This window comes from Lodderomyces beijingensis (genome assembly GCF_963989305.1).
Source record: "Lodderomyces beijingensis strain CBS 14171 genome assembly, chromosome: 6".
Classification (NCBI taxonomy): domain Eukaryota; kingdom Fungi; phylum Ascomycota; class Pichiomycetes; order Serinales; family Debaryomycetaceae; genus Lodderomyces; species Lodderomyces beijingensis.
This window is the reverse complement of record NC_089975.1, coordinates 34820-54121: the sequence shown is the minus strand read 5'-3', so window position 1 is coordinate 54121 and position 19302 is coordinate 34820. Positions and strand designations below refer to the sequence as shown.

The 19302-nt window shown below is 47.6% G+C and overlaps 9 protein-coding genes across 9 annotated transcripts; 5 read left to right on the top strand and 4 right to left on the bottom strand. All coding sequences in view use genetic code 12, as the record gives it.

Annotated features, from left to right (window-relative positions):
• Positions 1-373: 373 nt before the first annotated feature.
• On the top strand, positions 374-2617 carry LODBEIA_P47640 (uncharacterized protein; the record flags this gene model as incomplete). Its single annotated transcript, XM_066975021.1, has 1 exon — positions 374-2617. One exon carries the CDS (start codon positions 374-376, stop codon positions 2615-2617), a length of 2244 nt encoding a protein of 747 aa, XP_066831702.1.
• Positions 2618-3220: 603 nt separating this feature from the next.
• Positions 3221-3592, top strand: LODBEIA_P47630 (uncharacterized protein; the record flags this gene model as incomplete). The annotated part of the gene is made up of 1 exon (XM_066975020.1): positions 3221-3592. The coding sequence occupies one exon, from the start codon at positions 3221-3223 to the stop codon at positions 3590-3592; it is 372 nt and encodes a 123-aa protein (XP_066831701.1).
• Positions 3593-3665: 73 nt separating this feature from the next.
• Positions 3666-4943, bottom strand: LODBEIA_P47620 (uncharacterized protein; the record flags this gene model as incomplete). The annotated part of the gene is made up of 1 exon (XM_066975019.1): positions 3666-4943. The coding sequence occupies one exon, from the start codon at positions 4941-4943 to the stop codon at positions 3666-3668; it is 1278 nt and encodes a 425-aa protein (XP_066831700.1).
• A 274-nt stretch (positions 4944-5217) lies between these two features.
• On the bottom strand, positions 5218-5831 carry LODBEIA_P47610 (uncharacterized protein; the record flags this gene model as incomplete). Its single annotated transcript, XM_066975018.1, has 2 exons — positions 5218-5627; positions 5825-5831. The coding sequence occupies 2 exons, from the start codon at positions 5829-5831 to the stop codon at positions 5218-5220; spliced, it is 417 nt and encodes a 138-aa protein (XP_066831699.1).
• A 1026-nt stretch (positions 5832-6857) lies between these two features.
• On the top strand, positions 6858-8120 carry LODBEIA_P47600 (uncharacterized protein; the record flags this gene model as incomplete). The annotated part of the gene is made up of 1 exon (XM_066975017.1): positions 6858-8120. The coding sequence occupies one exon, from the start codon at positions 6858-6860 to the stop codon at positions 8118-8120; it is 1263 nt and encodes a 420-aa protein (XP_066831698.1).
• A 28-nt stretch (positions 8121-8148) lies between these two features.
• LODBEIA_P47590 (uncharacterized protein) lies at positions 8149-8934 on the bottom strand (the record flags this gene model as incomplete). Its single annotated transcript, XM_066975015.1, has 1 exon — positions 8149-8934. The coding sequence occupies one exon, from the start codon at positions 8932-8934 to the stop codon at positions 8149-8151; it is 786 nt and encodes a 261-aa protein (XP_066831697.1).
• Positions 8935-9470: 536 nt separating this feature from the next.
• Positions 9471-18242, top strand: LODBEIA_P47580 (uncharacterized protein; the record flags this gene model as incomplete). The annotated part of the gene is made up of 1 exon (XM_066975014.1): positions 9471-18242. One exon carries the CDS (start codon positions 9471-9473, stop codon positions 18240-18242), a length of 8772 nt encoding a protein of 2923 aa, XP_066831696.1.
• Positions 18243-18303: 61 nt separating this feature from the next.
• On the bottom strand, positions 18304-18609 carry LODBEIA_P47570 (mitochondrial 54S ribosomal protein bL34m; the record flags this gene model as incomplete). Its single annotated transcript, XM_066975013.1, has 1 exon — positions 18304-18609. The coding sequence occupies one exon, from the start codon at positions 18607-18609 to the stop codon at positions 18304-18306; it is 306 nt and encodes a 101-aa protein (XP_066831695.1).
• Positions 18610-18687: 78 nt separating this feature from the next.
• LODBEIA_P47560 (uncharacterized protein) lies at positions 18688-19119 on the top strand (the record flags this gene model as incomplete). Its single annotated transcript, XM_066975012.1, has 1 exon — positions 18688-19119. One exon carries the CDS (start codon positions 18688-18690, stop codon positions 19117-19119), a length of 432 nt encoding a protein of 143 aa, XP_066831694.1.
• Between the last annotated feature and the right edge of the window lie 183 nt (positions 19120-19302).

Genomic DNA, 19302 nt, shown 5'->3' with positions numbered 1-19302 from the left:
AACTGTACACATTCTCACAGAAAAACCCTCTACAACAACCACCGTTAAAAAACCAAAAAAGAAAAAAATTCCTGGCCAAAGGTGGAACAGCGTTTATTTAGAAGAGGGAGAGGTTATCCACGATCTTGGGTCTATACTTTCTCTTTCAGAGCCAACTTGGTTTATTCAAGGGGGTAGAAATTTATTTTCACTGGCTGTTTGTTTTCAAATACCCTTGGCGGCACTACAACTGACAGTAGAACCTGAAGATATTGCCACGGCGTGCATGGTCTAAGAGGCAGTAGCGAGAGAACCAGACCAAATCAAAATCAAGCCTTTGTCTGTGCGTTGCATCGAAATCAAGAACTGCGTATTTTCTCCTGGTTTCAGTAGCATGGGACAGTCTGCAAACCATCGAGATAGTGATGAGATTACAGTAATCACTCAAACAGAACATCTACTAAGGAAACCAGTAACGACAGCATTGCCGTTGGCATTTAACAAGTCAAAGGCAAACACGAGTGTTGTTCCGGATAAACCGGCTAAACTGCAGACACCAACAACCAAAGTGATGCCAAGTGACAACTTTCATTTAGACACCCGTAAACAAGAATATGACGCATTGGAGCGACGATATGCAGACATGTTGTTGAAAGTGGAGGGAATTGGAGCAGAGAACCAGCTACTTGTTCACGAGCTCGAGCACAGGAAAGCTGACTTGGAAGCAGCTCAAAGGGAGATCCAAACCGTTGCAAGGGCCATGGGGGAGATGGAAGTGGAAAAAGAGTGTCTCAAAGATCTCATTAACCAGCAAGAAGAGTTTTACCAGAAAACTGTTGATTGTTTGCAAAAGAAAATCAACCAACTACAACATCAAAGTGAAGCAGTTGGCAACACACTACCACAGGTCAACACTGGTGACCACAGTAGGGACCTTTTGGAGGAGAAATACGACAAGCTTGTGCGAGACTACAAGGTGTTGCAAAACCAGTTTGAAGTGGAGAAAAACTCAAAGCTTGCTCTAATGGACCAAATTGAGTTTTTAAACCGCCAGTGTGAACGCTTGGCTAGCCAAGTGAGACCAAGTAGTGAAAAAACAGTTGCAGCATTGGACAGAGATATTGACGCTCTCAGTCATCACTCCAATTACTCATTGCTCAATTTTTCAGAAAAACACATTGACAGCAGCGAGGGCGAGTTGGATCTTCTTAATCATAGCATGCAGGAGGATCCCCACCACGACTCTTCCTGTCTCAAGGACACCTCCACGGGCTCAATCAAGGTGGCTCATGGCTTTCAGTTCCCGCCCGCGGAAACCGCCATTCTTCCTCCATCTCCAGACCCAGAGTCGAAAAACCGCAAACGCAGGTCCTTGCCCACGTGTTTGAAATCAAAACCAAAAGTGCCCGAGCCGACGGATTTTGTGCTATCTCCGTTCAAACTAGCACCAAGCAACTCGATTGAAGATGCCGGTGTGTTTGAGCAAATGGCCGATGCAACTGTCAAACGGTACTCATCAACAAAGCCAAACCACGTGCGATATAACAGTCACGATATAATACCCGTCAAAGTCGAGTTTGAAGAGCAAAATGGAACGAGGGTATCATCCATGCCTCAGGGCCAAAGCTCGAAACGGCACCTGCTGATATTCGATGTGATTGAGGAGTCTGTTGACGTTGACTCCAGCAAGTCGCGCCACCGAGAGGGGACCTTGTTTGCATTGAATGGATACATGAGACCCGAAACTGACACCGAGGGCAACAACCGCTTTTCATTCGACGACTCTGAACTGTCTTCCAAGAGATCCAGCTGTTTAAACTCGGACAGCCGCACAAGACAGGAGATTACAAAACTCAAATTCGAACTACAATCACTCAAGCTACATAATGAAAAGTTGCTCTCCTACATTGGCTTTGAGCTACAAAAGCAAAAAAAGAACATCAAGCGGTTGGCCAAGAAACAGTCGTTGACCTCATTACGGCAGAATGGCTACGAATACTCCGATGCCAAGTTGATCAAAGACTCGCGCGACTTGTTGATCAACAAGAAACGCGTGCTAAGGTCCGTTTCCATCAACACTGTCTTGCACAATGCCAGAGACGCAAATACGCCATTTTCGATGAGTCCCGTGGGGTTGATTTGCGATGCCAGTCACGTGCCCAACCCAGACGAGCAATACATTGGCAACTTTGACATATTCGAACTAGATGAAGACCAAGACAGCCCGCGTCAGCACGCGCAAAGTAATTTTGTCAACGACCGGATCGTCAAGAAATTTGCCTCTGAAGTGTTTGAGCGGTCCGAGTTGTATCCGCTAAGTGAGAACGAGAGCGACGCAGCAGAGTATGAGAACATGACCTGGCAGTTGAACGCGGCGGACGACGAAGCTGAAGAGCAGCAGCTGAGCGAATATGCATCGTCTTCTTCTGCGTCTTCCGAAGGGGAAGTTGGGATGTTGAACCAGATCAAGCATCTAGTGATGGGGGGAGCCAAGGAAGCGAAATCCAAGAGGAAATCAAAGAACAGGGACGCGCTCGTGGATGACAATTTAAAGTTCAAGTTTCTCACCATTGCGCTTGGGATTGTCATCATTGGGCTCAAGTTAACGCCTCAATCGCACAACCCAGCGGCAAAATAGGTGGGGGGTGAAGTTAAGGGTGGGTGGCCGTTGTTTTGGTAGTTTCGTCTTTTGTATTATGTAATGCGTTTAACTAAAGTGGTGGGAAATGATATCAGACGGGTCAGTGTTTTCAAACCTGCTGTAAAATATCTCGTTAAAGACGAAATGCCTATCCAGGAAACGGCTTTTGTCAGATGGAGCAAATGCAGAAACCTCCTTTCGATGCAATCGGTAAGGGGCATGGTGGTATGATGAAAGGTGCAGAAATCAGGCCACTCTTGTTTTGCGTGTATGCAGCACAGGAAAAACCAAGAGGAAAACGGACAGTATGCTGCAAAATTATAAAACAGCCACCAAGAGGTGGAGTAAAAGACGATAGCAATGCACTTCTCAGCGATGATAGCTGATGGGGACATATATACCATAAAGAAGAACATCAGAAGTATTGTATATTTCGAATTGTGGTGTGCTGGAATAGAAAAGTAGAACGCACTGGATATACTGGTCTTTACTGATAGGCCAATCTGCCCAACTCCATACATCGGAGTTATGCGCTTGCCAATTGTTGCAGCACCTCAAGGCCAATCACAGTATCGTCAAAAATTATATAACTACAGCAAGATGGCACTTCGGAACTATTTATATGCCAAACACGACGAAGCTAATGCTGCTATAAACACCAAGATCAACAAATCCACCCTGCTTAACCTGCAAGCTGCTGGCACAAGCGCACAAGTGGAGTCAAACGCAACTCCAGAGAAACCTATCCTTCCACCGACAAGACTCGTGTCCGAGATGAACACCGCCACGCAAAAGCTGCAAGAGATTGATCTTGTTGATTTTAAAATATCAAAATGCACCAGGCTGTGCAGCACCTGCAAATGCAAATTGGATCCCGTCAAGGGGCTGGAAAGCCAGCAGCCGATTAACGTTAAGCCTGGATTGAATGTCGAGCTTGCTCATGATGAGATTGATTTCACCAATTCGATATAATGCATGTCACTTTTTCAAATCACACATGTAGACGAAACCACTAGCAGTTGTTGACCTCTTAGATGATAACTTCCTACTCAGATAAAGTTGGATCGCTGTGGCTGCTCTGAATTTGGTCCACACTTGCACTTTCAGCAAGGTACTTTTCATCAAAGTACGACTCCTTGAATTTTTGAAACAATTTAAACGTGTTGGGATAGCTTTGCTGATGGTTGTGGAAGAACTTGTCGCCCGTAACAAATATGAACCTTTCGACATCTACGATTGTTGGCGGGCCGTTGCTTCTCGGCACGCGGTTGCTCACGTTTGCTGATTTAGGTGTCAACTGATTCATCTGGTGAGAGGAAACGCGTTGCGGTACTGAGACATTGTTATGTGCCATGGCCTGCGAGGAGCGGAGAGTTGACGTGTGGAGATCTTGTCCCTGCTGATGGCCCCTCCCTGACCTCTCAGTCTTTTCGAATTGGAGCTCCACACCGAACCCGTTTCTAGATAGATCAAGTTGAGCAGGATGTGCTGGGTGAGATGCGTTTGCAAGTTGCGAGTGGGCTCCCGACCCGTGCAAGTTTGACTTGTGATTTGATCTCTGATGATGGTGCGTTTCCTCATGATTGCACATGAAATCTGCATCCATATCCTGATCTGCATCCACACTGGGCGGTCTTGCCTGTCGAGTTTCTGCAGTCTCAGTAGTTTCAGTTTCGACTCGAAACATTGCCGCATGGTTGAACTCACTGGGAGTCATAGACTGGGTACTCGTATAAGAAACATCAATCGGACAGTCGGCCCCCTGATGTATCGATATTGAAGCGGGGGGTGATAATCCGTCGTGGCCGGATCCCGGCTCTTGTGACTTTTGGCTTACGCTAGTTCCTTGCCCCTGTGTATACTTGGAGACCCTCCCCCTTTCCTTGTTGACTTTGTTTGTCTTTATCCCGTGTCTCTTTCGAAACTGACTTAACCAGCCGTGACTAAAGCTGTGCAACCGCTTGGGGTCGTCTACTCCGTACTGTTGCGCATACCGCGCCCATTGTTCGCGAAGCACGGGCTCACTAATTGGACCGTTCCTTGCTAGTCGTTCCTGGACAAACTTGTCCATGGCCTTGTTGATGTCCTCGTATTTGAACGTTGCATTGCGCTTGGCGTTCTTGGACGATTTGAACTTGGCTTCGCTGTACCGCCTACGCAACTCTGGCTCGTTTTTCAACCATTCACTTAACGACGACGTTGAAATTGAGAGTTGCTCTTTAAACTTGTCGACGGTTTTCAACTGGGGACTATCGGATTGATGAAAGTAGTCGAGCACGTGTAATTTCTGCGCCAACGTCGCCCGCGGTAGTTTGGTCGACATTCTAATTTGTTTATTCCCTCGGCGTGGAGGAGGTAGACTAGAGATATTAACCTGGGAAAGCTGTGACCCAGACTTTTCTGCTTGACCCGCAACTGATATTATTTCAGGAGTGCGTGGCCGCCAGAGGTTAACGGAATTTTCCCGCAAAGACAGGGCTTTTGGCAGGTTTGGCGACTTTAGGTACACTTGAAATCAATTCCAACCAAGAAGAGCTGTTTCGTAACAAAAGAAAAAGAATATCAAATCCTGTAATAATACCTTTAAATATCTCCATTTAATGGGACCCAGCACCTCTACTGACTCTTTCCAAGACCGATTCGTATGCAACTTCTGAGAAATCAGTACCCTGGACATCGGCAGCAACACCGTTCAAGGCTCTTCTCAAGGAGTCCTTTGACGATGCGTAAACCATCTTGGCTCTCACTGGTGCGGTATCTGGCGACCAAGTGAAAAACACAATCTTGGATCTCTTTCCTTCGCCGCCGCCAATCTCGTACTCAAAATCGTAAACAGCGTATTTGCATTCGTTTTCAGGCAACTTTTCCAAGAACGAGTCGTACTCTGGATCTGTGGACGTCTCGTCAACCACAATCTCGGTTTTGGCGTCGTTTAAAGTGTAGATGATGAACTTGTACTTTTTGCCCAACTTCAATTCATTGAATGCTTTTAACGATTCATCTGCAACTTGGACACTGGATGGGACATGTTAGTATGCTTGTGGCATTTTTTTTTTTTGAAGCGAGTGGAGTCATTGGACATACCCTGATCTTGACTAGATAATGAAGGTTAGTATCCTATGCTAGCATGTGAATTTTAGAAATGACGTTGTAAGGGAGATGGTGGCAGTTGTAGTAGAGGGTTCACCAATTCGACTACAAGACATACCATGATTGATTCGGCTCTATGTAAATAAGTGTTTTGGAAGTGGTGGTTGTGCTAGTAAGAACTAGATTGTATATCCTGTGTTTAAACTTGCTGGTTTGGCTGAGTTTAGTTTTTTTTTTTTTTCTGTCGACGCAAGTGGATCCAATTTTGCATTTTCCTCAAGTATACCAGCACTGTTTGCCTGCTGGGCTACAACAGTGAATACAAGAAGGCAAAAAAAGATCTTTGTTGAACCGCCGATTCTTGTGTTACCTCAGTAGCGCTTTAGAGAAGTTGGTTTTCTCCATCTCGGGAAACGCTGGCAAAATAAAGTCAGAATCGCTCCTTTTTCATTGTAAGGTAACTGGGTGCAAAAAACTGAGGCAACCCTAAAAATAGAGAGTACATAGGACCCCAGGATTGATACTATCATGAGTCCATCGCTTGAGATTGATAGAAAGAAGCCAAAGTCCTGTACTTGTTGAGTTTATACCAAATCTTGTACGAATTTGCCTAAAAATTTGGACGAAAATAAAACAAAATCCCAAGATTGTAGAAATGATGTATCCCATTGAAATCAAGTCTCGAGGACCCACCAAAGGGCCAGAAAGTTGTATTATTGCAGAATCTGGTTGCAAGCAGCTGTGAACCTTCCGGATTGGTACATTCGGCAATTTGTCCGAGTGGTTTTAAGGAGTCGGGTGCAGGTTTCTACTCAGGTGGTAAGCTATTCCCGATGGGCTCTGCCCGCGTAGGTTCGAATCCTGCAATTGTCGCTTTTCCATTTTTTTTTTTGGCTGCTTTTTATCCCACTTGAGGCTGATATCTAGGTGTTTTTCTATAGTTGAACTTGAAGGTCAAAACAGTTGACATCATCTGCTCTGTATTGCACTTGGCCTCTGTTTTCCAGTTGCCCCTTGTCTCATTCTCAGTCATATCTCGAGGGTTTTTGCAAGGTTCCAGAGGGTGGATAATCACATCGCAGCGAGCGAGATTCTGCAATATATTTTCCACCACTGCTAATTGTTGATCCTTTCCACCCATGCAACTATGGAGGAAGAAGACCTATATGAGATACTAGAAATTGAATCAAATGCCACCGCCGTCGAGATCAAAAAGGCGTACCGAAAGCTTGCTTTGAAGTACCATCCGGATAAAGCGTCGGGGACGGAACGCGAGGAGGCGGAAGTTCAGTTTAAGAAGATCTCGTATGCGTATGAAATACTCATCGATGAAGAGAAACGATATCGGTACGACCAGTTTGGTAGTACAGATGCCAGCCAAACTTACGCTTCAAACCCCTTTGAGCAGTTTTACGGAGCGAGCTTCAACGAGTACAACGGCAACGATTTTCACGATTTTTTCAGCAACGGCCAAGCTCGACACAACGAGGCCAAAACGGAAGATGCAAAAATCAAGGTGGAGGTCACCCTCGAAGAGTTGTACATGGGAAAGACCGTGCGGACCACGTCAACCAGAAACGTCATCTGCACCAGCTGCAAAGGCAGTGGAGTCAGGTCGTCAAACGTGGTGAGCAAGACGTGTGGCATATGCAATGGCGAGGGCCACATTCGCAAAATCAAACGAGTGGCACCTGGTCTTGTCTCGCAACACTATGTTGACTGTGTCAAGTGTAGTGGGACAGGGAAAATACACAGAACCAAAGACAAATGCAAGCAGTGCGGCGGAGCCAGAGTCACTGAGGAGACTAAAATACTCGAGTTTGAAATACCAAAAGGGTCTCCCAATAACGGCGTGATTCGGAAAAAGGGCGAGAGCGACCAGTGCCCGGGAAAGATTGCCGGAGATGTGATACTAGAGTACGCTTGTAAGCAACATCAAACGTTTGAGCGCAAGGGGAATGACTTGTACGCCAGTTTCACATTGCCCCTCGCAGACGCGTTGACAGGATTCTCCAAGCAGGTGGTTATTCATTTGGATGGGAGAAGCATCAAGCTTTGCACGCCAGCGGGGAAAGTCATTAGACCTCATGACTTCATCAAGATTGCAGGAGAAGGAATGCCTCTTAGAGGAGGAGCGTCCTCGTGGCTTTCGGCCAAGTCCAATGGCGATTTATATCTCAAACCGGAAATTGAGTTCCCCAGGGATAATTGGTGCTTGGAGAGAGACGACATGATAAAAATCAGAAACGTCCTTCCAGTGTCAGCTGAAGCACAAATAGCTCCCGAAGCAAACGTCAATCTAATCACTGATTTTACAATTCTCCAACCTGCTGATTTACCATCATACGAAACGAGGCAAGAACACGAAGAGGGCTATAGAGAATACTCACCACAGTGTAGTCAACAATAATAGCATTGTAGATAGGATACCGCATTATTTAATCTAACAAGTTTTGCAAATCGGTATCGTTCAACCCGAGTTCCCCTTCTTCTTGCTGGTTTTCTTCTATATCCACCTCGATGGTCATCTCTCCTACATCTACCGCATCGCTATCAGTGTTGTTAGGAGTTGAGAAGCATTGCAACTCTGCTTCGTCAAATAGTCTGGGAACTGCACTAGGTGCTCTCTCTGGGACGGATTCGATCTCGTCGTTCCAATGTAGTTCAACCAATCTGTCGATGTCATTAACGCGCTGGCACTGTTTCACCGGGTCCATGTTGTTGGCAGCGGGACGGGCAAGATTTCGCGCATGAAGCGCGTCTGTCCTCAAAGTCGACCCGATTCTGCCGGCAGGACCCTTCTGTGGCAACTGAGGTTTAATCAAAGAGTCTGTCCATGGCTCATCGTCCAACCTCGACCGCTTGACAAGAGCTGTATTGTCTGATACTGGCTCTAGGTTTACTCTTTTGGAAACTCGATTGGGCAGTAGCAGCGATTGCTTCGCTTGCGAATCATCTTGATGGACCAACACCGACGAGGAAGATGAAGCAGCAGATGGTATTCCCAACGTTGAGTTTGATTTACTCAACTGGGGCGGATTGAATATGTTTGATCCAAGTGTTGATTTCGAGCGGTTGAATGCGACATTGGTGATGTTTTGGTTCTTACCACCCAACGGCACTCGTTTGTAGACTTGGGTGTTTGCGGTGTTGTTGTTTTCCTGCTTATTTCGTGACCTAATCACATTCCGGTTCTCGGAGTTGTCAAAGACTCTGTGAGACATGATGGTGGCTGAATGAAGGAGTAAGTGGTGAAAGAAACGCAGGTTGTAATCAAAGCTGTGACATTTGTTTTGATATTTCGTGCTGTAAACGCGCACCACCAAAACACACTACTACAACTGATATAGCATAGACAACACTATCTATCTTTCAGACTACACAACAAGCAAGTCATTGACTACTATCATATACAGCACCATTATGGTGAGGACACGTTCTAAACTGGTACACATATCGTCTTCTTCTGCAACAGTAGTGGTGGAAACCAACCATTGCACACACCACGGCCAAATGCTGCTCCCTGTTCTTCCCTTTCTCCCAAAGTTTACCGCGGAATTCAGCGGAAAAAAAGTGTCGTATGGCGATAGATACACTCATCACAAGCTAATTGGTGCCCTCCAAATAAGACTTTTACATTACAAACACCAGGGTAAAGAAAACCCGTCTTCCAATCTATCCTTTTTCCACGGCATACAACACCAGGGATTCGGGCGATTCAAGGCTATGCGACAGCATTCCTCTTCCAACCTCACCGATAATGGCATTTGAATCACAGTTTATAGCAGTCACTTCCACGTCCACCATTAAGGTGTCCTTTTGGATCTACTTGGTAGACTGGGTGCTAGCGTTGATCTTGGGTCTCGGGTTCATCTTCTACTTCCACAAGCTATTGGGTTTCCTATTTTCCCTACTATTCAAGTTGATACTCTGGACGGCGTATAAAACCAGGATCCGCGTGGACGCAATGAAAATCTCGCCGCTAGCCGGCAGGATATTCATCAAAAACCTCACCATCACAACTAGCGATGCAACTATTTCCATTTTGAACGTAACCTTGACCTGGAGGTACTGGCTCTTTAGGTTGACCAAGCTCTCGAACTACTACTGGGACACCGACTACGAAGTTGGCGGAGTCACGCAAAAGCAAAACGACGAGCTGCCGTCTCGGTTTGTTATGGTTGTGGATGGGTTGGAGATTTTCATCTACAACCGCACGGAGGCATTTGACAACATTGTTGAGATTTTGAAAACGGGTGACAACTCAGCAACAAAGGAGACGGAAAAATCGTTTGCATCGTCAACATCAACGTCTTCGGGTGAGAGCTCGGCTTCGCACCGGAACGACAAGGAAGGAGAGTCGATTGAGTTTGTCAGAAAGTCCAAAAGCAGGTCCTTGATGTTGTTTCTCTGGGTATTGCCCTTGGAGATTAGAGTCAAAAAGGGAGCCATTGTGTTGGGGAATGTCGTGACACCTTCTATTCTAGTGGCCTCGTTCAAATCTGCAAGGGGATCAATAGACGTGTCAAAAGCACCAAACTCACTAGACCCCTACAGACTACTCCACGATCTTCAGTTTTTGCAATTCCAGATCGCAATGAAGACAAATCTCGGATACGACAAGCATAGATACGACACTCACCCCAAAGACAAGTCCCAAAGGAGTCACGCAGACATGAAGAGGTATAAAGTATGGCGCAGATTCACTCGTGCCATGCAATGGGTGCGCAAGAGACTCGATCAGGGCCGCGAGGCTTCACGAGTCGACCTACCGCACAACCAATGGAGAGGCTTGAAACGGTACGTAGGCGAGTTTCAAGAACCAGAGGTGTTGTCGCCAATGAGCACAAACCAGGAACAGTATGCCAAGTACAGTTTGATCTTAGACTCCACCATGACACGATTCATCTACTATTATGACTCCCCCGGTGTGCAAACTGGTATTGACTCGGGGGAGGCGCCTGAATCAGGTCTCGAGATTGAGATCTCCCATGGGACTATACATTATGGACCATGGGCCGACCAACAGCGGGCACCCCTACAAGACATGTTGTTTCCTCCGCTAGCCAAAGATTCAACACCAAACTATGCAGGCGTGGCCTCAGAAGGGAGCAAGAAAAGAGAATACCAGGGTTTCAAGATTGCCGTTATTGTGCGGGACGACTTGGTCGTGCGGGTGCCCACTCGCGAACCGAGCAAAGACAATGACTACATCAGCCTGGGAGTGCCCAAGACCGGCCGGCCGTTTGGGTGGATCGAGTTGAAGCTCGGCGAAGGGTCCAACGTGGGTGTTTTCACTTCGTACGTCACCGACAAGGAGGACAAGTGGCCGAACCGGCTAAAGATGGTTTTCAACATGCCCGAAATGCGGACATCGGTGAATCACGATGTGTTGTTCTTGGCCGACTCCCACGAGATTAGCGCCGACATTGGCCTCCCGTTGCTGTGGAACGGGAAATGCACCTGGACATTTGACCAGGTCAGTTTGAATGCGAGGATGTTTTTGTTGCGAGAGCACCTTTTGCTATTTTCCGACCTATTCGCTGACTTTGCATCAGGCGAGCCGCTCCCGTACGAATACTTTAGACCATTTGTCTACAACATCCAGTGGAAGCTAATCAACTACGAGCTATATTTGAATGTCAACGACAACAACATCATAAACCACCCTTTGGACTTTAGCAACAACAAGTACCTCTCCTTTGAAGGCAAACAGATGGACTGTACTGTGGGAATCCCCATGTATGGCTCACTCACCAAAAAATCTACAGTTTCTTACCACGTCTCAACGCCAAAGTTCAACTTGAATTTGCATATACCGCCCTGGCACACAGTGAACGCATTCATGGCGAAAACGATTCTCGTTGGCAGCAGCGGTCATTTCGAGGTCTCGGGGGCCTACACGTTCTACAGCGGCGTCGAGATCAACACGTCCAACTGCGTGGAGATGAACTGCATTGGTGATGAAGTGTGCTTGATATTCTATGGGTTTGCCATCAGGTACTTGTTTACGATGCGAGAAAACTATTTCGGAGACCACATTCATTTCAAGACGTTTGAGGAGTTCAACAACCGAGGTGGAAGCACAGCCACAGAGGAGGACAAGGCACCGGCCAAGGACGAGAGTTACTGGGGGATGCTCAAAGTAGAAAACGATGTTGATGTGTTGTTTACTTTCCAGGTGAGAAACGGGTTGATCATCTTGCCTGAGCATTTGTACAGTTGCCGGTCCCATGTGGGATTGTATTTTGACATGTTGGACGTTGACCTTCGATTCACAAACTACTACATGGACATGCAAGCAGACTTTAGCCCGGTTTCAGGCACCGTGGTCCACGACTTTGATGAAAAAATGCCATTTGTAGATGTAGGAGAATACGCACAGAGCCATTTCGCGACTCGTGCCGACATGCACGTCGACGGATTCAGCGTCCACTCGCACAGAATGTTTGGCATACCTCCCACCGAGTTGACCTTTTGGTGTAAATGGGATTTTGCCAGCGGCGAGTGGGTGATTGATGGCGACCCCGGTATCATCAGGGCACTAAAAGCGGGGATTTCAAACTTCGGATCGGGGTTGCTGGACCATGAAAACGCGTTGGGTGAGTTGTTCCCACCTGCGTTTGATGCAGCCAACTTTTCATTTCGCTGCCCGAGATTTTTATTCAAGTTGAGACCCGACGTGCTGAGCCTATTGGAGTTCCAGATGGACGATTTATTGTTGTCGTACAATGACATGAGCAACAACCGGTACTCAAACAGACTATCGGTGTCGATCCCGGGCATCACAGCCAAGGCACTGACAACATGCCGCCACGGCGATATGAAGCTAGTGTTTTACCTTCAAACGTCGTTGACCTTGGTGAACATCTGTCAGAAAAAGGACATGATGGGCCGTCGAGCGATACAACAGCTTCACATGCGCAATAGCGATGCTCCTTTCCACCGCGCCCCCTTTTTGCTTTCCGAGGAGTACAGGGATAGGTTTTACGACGCAAACAAGGGGAGCTTCATGACCTCGTTGTCACTCCCACAAGTGGCCATCCCTTTGACGGAGTTTACTGCTGATGTGGTTCTTGAAAGCGGCAGTAGTAGTGTTTTGCACAGCAGTGTTGATGATGTCTGCCCGATTGGTGAGCAGACGTATCCCACAGTCGTTTATGACAGCGAGGACTTTACTCCTTCTTATGTGGTGGAACCAGACACTGAGTATGACAATATCATTGTGGAGCTTGGCGCACTCAAAGCCTACATTTGTCCCGAGGTTTTTTCGCTAGTGTTTGCCTTGATGACGAAGGTCATGGCGGATGTCAGCATGGAGTCGCTCATGGACCAGATCGAAGTCTCCACTATTGAGTCATTGAACGCAATGCAGAAGTTGTCCCAGTCGGTCAAGAACTTTCGCGTGGTGAACCACGAGTGTGTAGTGCACTTGTCGATGGATGTGGGTAGTGATGTTGCTAGTATGCAAAGAGGAGGCGCAGCAAAAAGGCTAGAATTGGTGTTGTCCAATTTCTCCGCCGCAGTCTCCCAAAAGGCCTTCTTGGCGGGAGAGGATGTGGATGATGCACAGTCTGAGGAGTTGTCGCTTGCAGTCCACGTTGAGTGTGTTTCTGTGACATCTCTCGGGGAAGAGGGTAAGAACCTGGCAATAGTGGCGGAAGCTAGGGACCTAGAGTTGTGGGCTGACGTGAGAGACGGCAGTATCGTGGGCTCCGCTGATGTCAACTATTTGAGTTTCGAAGTTGACATGGCTGAAATCAGCAATCAAATTCAGTCTTGTCAGGCTGTACTTCAATCCATCAACCCTGCTTTGACGATTCTCGACACTATCGAAAAGAACAGCTTCTTGCAGGCAAAGCTTATCCACGAGTTGACGTTGGCCTCTGTTGAACATGCAATCGATCACGACCCCGATGTCCTCACGCGACCGGCGTACATATTGCGATCCAAGAAGGACCACATGCGGAACTCCGACGGCTGGAAGATCGTGGCAAAGTTGCGACACACCCTTCGGAGCTTGCCGAGTAGTTGGTTGCACAACGCGATGGAGAACTTGCGCGACAAGGGCCTCTCGCTAAACGCGCTTGAAGAGGTGTGGGTGTATTTTTCCAACTGGAGAGCGTGGGAGTCGAACCCGCAGCAGCGGCGGCAGATGTTGGAAGGAATATTCAAGGGAGCCGGGAAAAGCACGCCTTTGCAGGTTGACTTTGTCACATCCATACACAGAGTCTCGGTCCATTGCGCAAGCCTTGAGGAGCCAGCATACTTTCGGTTGCGCGACATCTACTGCACGGGGACTCTGCTGCCACCTCAGGGTGATGTAAAGAAAGGTATCAACGCAGCGTTGAGCGTGGGTTCTTATGAGGGGAAAATCACAAACACGTTTCTCCAGTCATTGTCGAGACTCAACCTTGGTGATCTCGCCACAAAATCACATCATTCGAATCAGGGAGCCAAGGAGCAAAGTCATATACAAGTCACGGTAAAAGTTGATCATTTCGACCAATCAGTTGAGCTTTTAAACGCTGCAGGTACTTTCAGCGTGAGGAACTGCTTGACAATGTTCCACAAGGATGACTCGGAATCACGGTTGCAAGTTGTGTCGAATATTGAAATGCTAGAGGTGGCACTACATGCCATGAAAGAGCAAATGCTTACGCAAAGCTGTTACAAGTCAAACGTGGTGTTTGTGAAACTAGGGTCGCTGATGCAGGTGAACGTGGAGACAGAGGGAACAAGAACCAGCTTGGTCAGTCGCCGTGATCGAATTATGCAAGTGTTGCAAGTACTCATGGCGGAAGACGTCCCGTTTGTAAAAGGGTTGGCATCAAAGGACTCAGGATCTCCAAAGTCGTCGCCGCCTGCAAAGCCTTTATTTTTGAGCTGCACTGCCAAGGCCAAGGAAATCGTCTGGAAGATAGACTTGCTTGACCCGCTCCACTTTGCAGGTGCCCTCACGGGATTTGCGATTAGCACCACTATGAAAGATGGCCGTGTCTCTACTCGAGTTGAGTTCCAGCGACTCAAGAGCAACTTCTGCATCGACCGCCACAGTGTACTCGAACTCCATTCCACCGAGCTTGTAAGCTTGTGCGGTGTTGAAAGTGCTGAAGATTTGATGTTGCTCTCGTCGGAACTCTCCATCGGATACTTGAAGCTCCGATTTGCAGATGTCACTCGGATAATGAGATTTGTGTCATTTCAGATGCCCAAATTGCAAGAAAAGCTTGCCAAATTACACTCCTTGCTTTCCGATGGCAAGGGAGCCCGCCATGAAAACAAGACAAACCATCTATTCAGGCTCAAGTTCAAGGGAGAGTACTTGGAGTTGGCAGCTGTTTTCAACAAGGCAAGCTTGGGGTTCAGCGTCGAGGGCACCAGCTTCAACGTTTGCAACATTTCCGTAGTCCAGGAGTTGGAAAACTTGCCCATCGCCAAGGAAGTGCCTGCTTACGGGGACGTTGTGATACCAGCGTCCCGAGTGAGCTTGGTGGGAAAGAATATCCCGTTGGCATTGTCAAACATCATTGCTCTAAACTTGGCTGTGCGGTTGTTCAATGACACGGACTCCAGAAACACACGCCAGAGCTTGCAGATTGAGTCGGAGTTTTGCCGTGTTGCCTTGTCTGAATCTATTGTGATTGCGTCCATCAAGATACTAGACGATATATTGCCAATGCTTCCAAAACAAGCAAAAACTTCACCAAAGCCCAGACAGGATCAAGTTCGCAACAGCGTCGAGATGGCCATCTACTCCCGATTTTCCGCTTTTCAATTCCTTTCCTACAACTTTTGCATGGGCTGGCTTTTCAACGACCGGTCAAAGGACTGCCCCGGGGTCATTATCGGCGCAGAAAAGTTTTTTGCAGCCACCGAGGAAAGCTTGGGCAAGTTCACCTTGATGGGGGCGTACATCTCCTTAGCACATGGAGGCACGGCCAATGACTTCTACAGCACACGGTCTGAAAGAACCAGTTTGAATAGAGCCTTTTTGCCCAACTTGCAGATGATCTACATGATAGAGAAGCAGGATAAAAAGTCCAAGCATTTGCGGTTGTCGCTCAATGGAGACGAGATAGATGTGCAGTTTGTGTCGACATCGATTGGCACCTTTGTTGAGAAATCTGCGAGCTCCGCATCGCGAATCCAGAAGTATATGGAGAGAAAGTCGTGGTTATTCGACGACAAGGCGTCCGAGCCCAAGCCGGCGCGACCGTCATCAGACTTCAAAATCCCATTCCAATCGGTCGAGTTTGTCTCGACATTTGCAGGCTCCAATGTGTTGATATCAAGAATGGAGGACGAGGATCTTGGGGAGAAAAAGTCGTTGTTTTTGCATGCTCCTGCCATCAAGACCATCTTCAAGTTTTCTGAATGTTTAAACGGCAAGAAAAAGCTTAGTGGGGAGTTGGTGACCTCTTCTTCCGAAAACACATTATTTCCACAGTGTGTGCCGGTGCTCGTGGACATCATCTCCAGCATCAAGGAGTCGATGCACAAACCTGAATCTGGCAAGGACAAGGAGCTGACTAGCAAGGCTTCGAACGAGGTGAGCCGCAGCGATGGCTTTGTTTTGGACGACTTTGCGTTTGACATAGCGATAAGGATCGAGAGGCAGCAGCTTACACTCAGCTGTGAGCCCACCGCGAAGGTTGCGGCAGTTGTTGGACTTGAAGGGATCCTAGTGCAGATTGGCTCCAACGACCTGAAGGGGAAATCGCTCCACTTTTCAGTGCTCATGGACGGTGTTGCCGCATCGCTTCAGCACGTCTACTCGAGAGACATCAGCGCGTCGTTGAAAATGGAGAGAATCTTGCTCCTGAGTGTGCTCGAGTTTGGTCGAGCTGGGGGGATGTTCTCCACCGGTTGCGTGACCAACGCAGATGCGTACGTCAACGTGAAGCAGTACCAAGATGTGGACTTGTTCAAAGACATCTGGTTTCCAAAGCACTTATACGACCATCACCACGACGATGAGAGTCACCACCCGGGAGGCCATGCTGCAACAGCTTCGACTTCCTCGGAGTTGGCGCAGAACAAAAACATTGCTATGAAGTTTCGAGAGGTGTCGACAACTTATGCATTTCCCTGGGTCGTGGTCTTTGTAACAAACAAGGTCAACGTTGAAGTCGACTTTGGCCAAGCGTTGGGCATCTTCAGACTCGTCATCGGCAACTTCTGGGCCGTTTCCAAGAAATCCCAGGACTGGTCGCAGGACTTGAAGACGGGCATCAACGAGATCGATCTCTCCGCTGAGGGCAGGTTGGGCGGGTCCTTGCTTGTGCGCAACGTGAATTTGCACACCGCTATCAAATGGAACATTGGCGGAGCAGAGACCTTGGACGTTCCCTTGGTGTTGATCTCGGCGGGTATTGCCGAGTTGCTGCTCAAGATGTCCTTTGACTACCATGTGATTGCCATTGCCTACCTCGACGGCTTTTCAATGGACATCTACAATAAAAAGAATGAAATCGCCCTCACCAAGGACCACTTGATATTTGTCAGCAAGTTCAAAGCGCTCGAGATATACTTGACCTCGTTGACGGCGTCGAACTTTATGGACATTGGCAATACCATTTCACGCATGAACCAGGACAACAAAAGTTCCTACAAGGAGATCCTCAGAGACTCCTCGCGAGGCAAGTCGATAAGCCAAAGGATGCCGTCGAGGTCGTTTCTGAAGCACTCCCTCTTGAAAACGGTAAAGAAGCTAGACACGCAGATATTGGTGTCCATCGGTCATTTGCTTGTGCACGTGTACCCATCGTCCATGGACAACACCAAGGTTCTCGTTCTCAAGTTGGACGAATCGCGGGCAAAGTTCCAACAAAATGAGTACGGCTACGGAATCTCAAATGACTTGGACTTGAAGTTTAACGATCTAACAGTTTCGCTCTCGAGTATGCCTCCGCCACCAGAGACGTTTATCGAAACGTGCACTGTTGCTGAGTTTGTTTCTTTTGCCAAGCAGGCAAAGGGCGGCACGATATTTGTGTTTCCCTCGTTTAAGATCTCCATGCGGACATTTGAAAAGGGCCAAAGCAACGTTATCGAGTACTTGTTCCAGTCTTCCTTTGGAGGCACAGTTGCAGTGCGGTGGAACTTGGGTTCAGTCAACTTTATCCGCGAAATGTACAACATTCATTCGAGTGCACTTTCCACCAGGATTGAGTACAAGCAGAATATACAGAAAAAGTTTGACTCGCCAGTCAAAGAGGAACCGCCGGCGTTGTCAACGCTTAAACAGCAATTGGGCGAGGGGGACTCAACAAAGGAAATAGACAATGCCATCAAGGAGACGATGGAAAAGGTTGAGATCCAGTCTAAATACAGATACTCGCCTCTTGCGCCGCCAATAATAGAAGCACCCCAGCTCAAAGAGTTGGGCAATGCCACACCGCCGTTGGAGTGGTTTGGACTAAACAGAGACAAGTTCCCCAACTTTACCCATGAGTTGGTTATTGTCAACCTCCAGAGATTGGTCCATGAGGTGGAAACGCAGTACTCGAAAATGTTGGGCAAAATGTAAAAAAAAAAATGAGGTCTTTTTATTCCATCTATTTCGTATTTACATGGTAAGCTTTTTTTATCTAGTGAGTCAAAAACCATCTTCCTTTTGCTCTTCTTCTGGCAAGCACCTTTTGACCGCCTTTTGTTCTGAGTCTGGCCAAAAAGCCAAATGTTCTTTTCCGCTTCAACGTATTTGGCTGGTACGTGTTTCCTCTGGATTTGTATCTCCTTTGCACAAGGCCGAGCAACGACTGTAACGGTGAAATAGTTGGTGTTGCAGGCTGGGTGAGTGAGAGCTGCCGAGGGAGCGCTTGTGTAAGCCGCGGAATATGACCGGGCTGTCTAAACACGTTGCTGAGCTGTGCTTTGAGGATATGTTGCAACATGACGCTTGGGGGTTGAATTGAACCTTGATATGGTGCGGAGCTGATCTGGATGGTGATTTTTTTTCCACTCTCTCTGCAATGTACGGTAAGGAGTTTTTTAGCGTATTTATCATCACCAACCCGCACGTTACTCATTTGCTCCAACATCAAGAGACAATGCCAGGGCTCCACGGCGACAGCAGAAGAGCTGTCCCTTCGACTTTAAACTCACCAACAACTGTTCACATAGACGCCACTGTGCTGCTCCTGGATAGCAAAGCAGAGGCACTCGTGTCCCAGTTTATTACCGTTAGCGAGCACAACAACAACCCTATAACGCAGCAGGAGCAGAACCAGAGCACCGGGTTTGCTGCTGACAAGGAAAGCCTGGCTAAGTTATCGCAGTTGAAGCGAATACAGAGAAGTTTACGAGGCTTGCCACCGCTCTTGTCGGATAAAATGGCGACATCTTCTAGTGCCGCTGAAATCGAGGATGGCGCTAAAAAAAAAAAGATTGTGTTTGATGAATAGAAATTCTGCTGTCATGGCGTGGGATACGGAAGCGGTCGCTCGCAGCTCAGTTTCAAAGACTATATAGGCTTCAAGTTACAAGCTAGATCAGCAATAGCTTTGGCATTGGGTGGCTGGCACACACTCTGGTGGTGCACCGATGAGCAGTTCCTTGAAAAAAGTCGTGTAATTTGCCGCAAAATC